We start from the raw sequence: 3,109 nt of genomic DNA, 5'->3' as shown, positions 1-3,109 counted from the left end.
TCTCAACTAATTTGGCAGTAATGATGAGTAATATGAAAGATGATAAATTTGACATCTTAAAACGTTTCCTGAATAATTCGAATTTTGGAAATTAAACAATTTAAGCTTGTAATTCTCAAAAATTTCTACTAAATTATAAACAAAATTAACCCATAATAATAATAAAAAAAACAATTTTATTAAAATTATTGATTTTAATTTAATAATAAAAAAGCAATTTTATTAAAATTGTTGATTTTAATTTTATGCCAATAATAAGAAAGAAAAAAAGAATGATCTATTAGTTAAACTGGCTATTAAAATTATTGATTTGATTTTTATACATGCAATTAAAAATCATTAATTCTTGAACCTCGAGAGTGGACCACTCCTAATGAAAGCATTGATGCATTAATTCCCTTTTGGGTTGGTCTCTAGTTTGGGGAGAACATGAATAGGATTGGTTCTAATTTTAAGGAGGGCTTGCTTTTGTGTAACTCACATTGGTTCTAATTTTAAGGAGGGCTTGCTTTTGTGTAACTCACAGTCATATATGGCTCGATATTTTTAGGCGGCTCTGTTTTTCTTTTATCAGAACTCTCAATTATATATGGGGAGCACGGAAGACAATTCGAGAGAACAGTGAACCATAATTGTATTTTATTGTTTTGTGAAACCCTCCAAATTCGAAGGGAATTGATCTCGTGGTGTGGTGTTCAGAGACAGAATCCATTTATTTGTAAAGTATTTTTGATAATTTTCCATCCAATAATTTGGCAGTGTTGCAGGAGGTAGAAACATGGAGTTGAGGGAAGGAATGAGGGTTGAGGTGTGCAGCAGTGAGGATGGATATGGCGGTGCTTGGTTCGAGGGAGTTATCGTTGCTGTTACAGCAAATGGCTGGCGTTGCAAGATACGATATGATAAATTTGTGACGAATGATGGAAAACCATTGGAGGAGGAGGCGTGGCTGCACAGTGAAGTGAGACCAATTCCACCCCACATTCAGTTGCCTCTCCATTGCTCAGCTGGGGACGCAGTGGAAGCTTATGACACAGACTGCTGGTGGCGCGGCTTCATCGTCAAATTGCTTACAGGCGCAGAAGAGGAGCTTTGGGCGGTCTACTTCCCTGACACTCGCACTCTCAAGGCATACCCCCATTCAGAATTACGCCCAGCTCAACATTGGCTCCAGGGAAACTGGGTCTTGGCGCCTCAGGTTCTACTCTTAAGTTTTAACAGATATAACACTGATTCCTATAACAATGGGGTTTTCTTGGTACAATAATTCATGGAAGGTTTTTGTGATCTGGTGGTAAAAACTATTTGAATAACTATATTAAATTAGGGTTTCTATTATACTTTAGTTAAGTAACGAATAATAAACCGTATGCAGGAAAATAGAACAGTGATAGAGCAAGTAATCCGGTATTTTGCTCTCCACAACTTGGAAGAAATTCCTTTCACATCACGCGGAGAAGGCGACGGAAAGAAAGGAAGACAGGCTGTCAAGGGAAGAAGAGGTTCTGGTAAAGGGAAAAAGTTGAATACGACTGTACGATTGTTAAGAGGACAGTGCCTGGTTGAAAAACGTTAGAATACCCAAAAATGCTGAACTGGGCCCTCTACTTTCAACTCTAAATTCTCTCCACAGAGTTGGGAACGCAGTCAAGAGAAGCGGGACTTAAGTTGATTTATATAATGAATAGTAAATCATAGCACTGGCAGTTTAGCTGGACAACAAGACACAAATGGGACTTGATTCAATACTTTGGACCACACACAAATTAATCTCAGTAATTTTTGTTCATGGCTAGATCAGTGTGCCCCTTTTATTTTTATATAGGATTTCCACATTCAATAGATAAATTTCTATATTGTAAAGTCATGAGTGATTTTGACTTTAAATATTTTTACGCACTCCAAAAATCTTGGATGAATTGCTATTCTTCCACAGATTATGTGTTTTTTTTAAAGAATTCTTAATGACTTGTACATGAAATCTTATCTGTTCAATAAAAAGGTTGATCATTTCTTATTAATTTTTCTTTTCCCAAAAGAAAACAATACTTTTGACATTTCAACCTTGTCGAGCGCATTTAATAGTAAACCTTGTTAAGTTCACTTAGCAATAAATAAAAAGTGTATATGCTTTTATAGCTAAGAGAAAGATTTTTATATTTATATTTAAACATATCATTAGGTTAGGTTATTTCAAAGAATTCACAAAATAGCTTGGAAAACAATGAAAATTTTTATAAGATTATGATAAAATTTGACAAAATTTTTTGAAATTCTAAATTACAGTTGTCAAATTTCAAGATTTTGGATGCCTTAATAATTTTTTATAATATTTTAACCATAAAAAAAATTGATTCAAACACTCTATCACTCTAATTTTTAATTTTTTTTAAAAGATTTTGAAAAAAAATCCAACACCCAAATAAATTTGTGATATCAATATACCACACCATATCAATTCATAAGAAAAATTTTATATTTAAAACTATCAACGCAGTGGAAACTCAAAAAGCTTTTGTCTAAATCATTATGCATACAACTTCTCAAAGGATATGTACTCCAATATACAATGGTCAAGAATGTGCATAAATTTTTTGTCTAAATCATTATGCGTACAAATTCTCAAAGGATATGTACTCCAATACACAATGGTCAAGAAATTAACAATGTGCATTGGCGTTGGCGTTGTTTACAAAAGCCACAAATGGGCGGTTTTTTGTTGGAATAATTTTGCCAGAATTTCTATTCTTTTTTCGAGCTTGGTAATTCAGCTACTATACAACAGTACGAAGAAACGTGATTTAACAGAAACTTAATTGTAATTCATTTTTCATTATGATTACATCATTTTTCATAAACACCTACAGCATTAGCTAACATTTCACAAATGTTGTTACTAATGACAGTACGGAGAAACGTGATTTAACATGGACCATGTTATGCCTACATTTTCATAAATATCTGCAGCACATTCAACCTTTCATAAATATCAAGATTTACTTCAACAACGCAGTTTAATTGTTAAATATTATTATTATTATATACAATATTTGCTAGGATGAATTTAACTGCTTTAAAATATATATTTTTTAGTGTATAAATAGATTTA

At 32.6% G+C, this 3,109-nt stretch overlaps 1 protein-coding gene across 1 annotated transcript; it reads left to right on the top strand.

Annotated features, from left to right (window-relative positions):
* The first annotated feature begins 679 nt into the window (after positions 1-679).
* Positions 680-1,576, top strand: LOC149240935 (protein AGENET DOMAIN (AGD)-CONTAINING P1-like). The gene is made up of 2 exons (XM_089370378.1): positions 680-1,198; positions 1,376-1,576. Exons 1-2 carry the CDS (start codon positions 779-781, stop codon positions 1,574-1,576), a joined length of 621 nt encoding a protein of 206 aa, XP_089226504.1. The 5' UTR covers positions 680-778.
* Positions 1,577-3,109: the final 1,533 nt, after the last annotated feature.

This window comes from Pinus tabuliformis, chromosome 8 (genome assembly GCF_031772625.1).
Source record: "Pinus tabuliformis cultivar Carrire ecotype Pingquan chromosome 8, CPIR1, whole genome shotgun sequence".
NCBI lineage: Eukaryota > Viridiplantae > Streptophyta > Pinopsida > Pinales > Pinaceae > Pinus > Pinus tabuliformis.
This window is presented reverse-complemented; position numbering and strand designations above follow the sequence as displayed.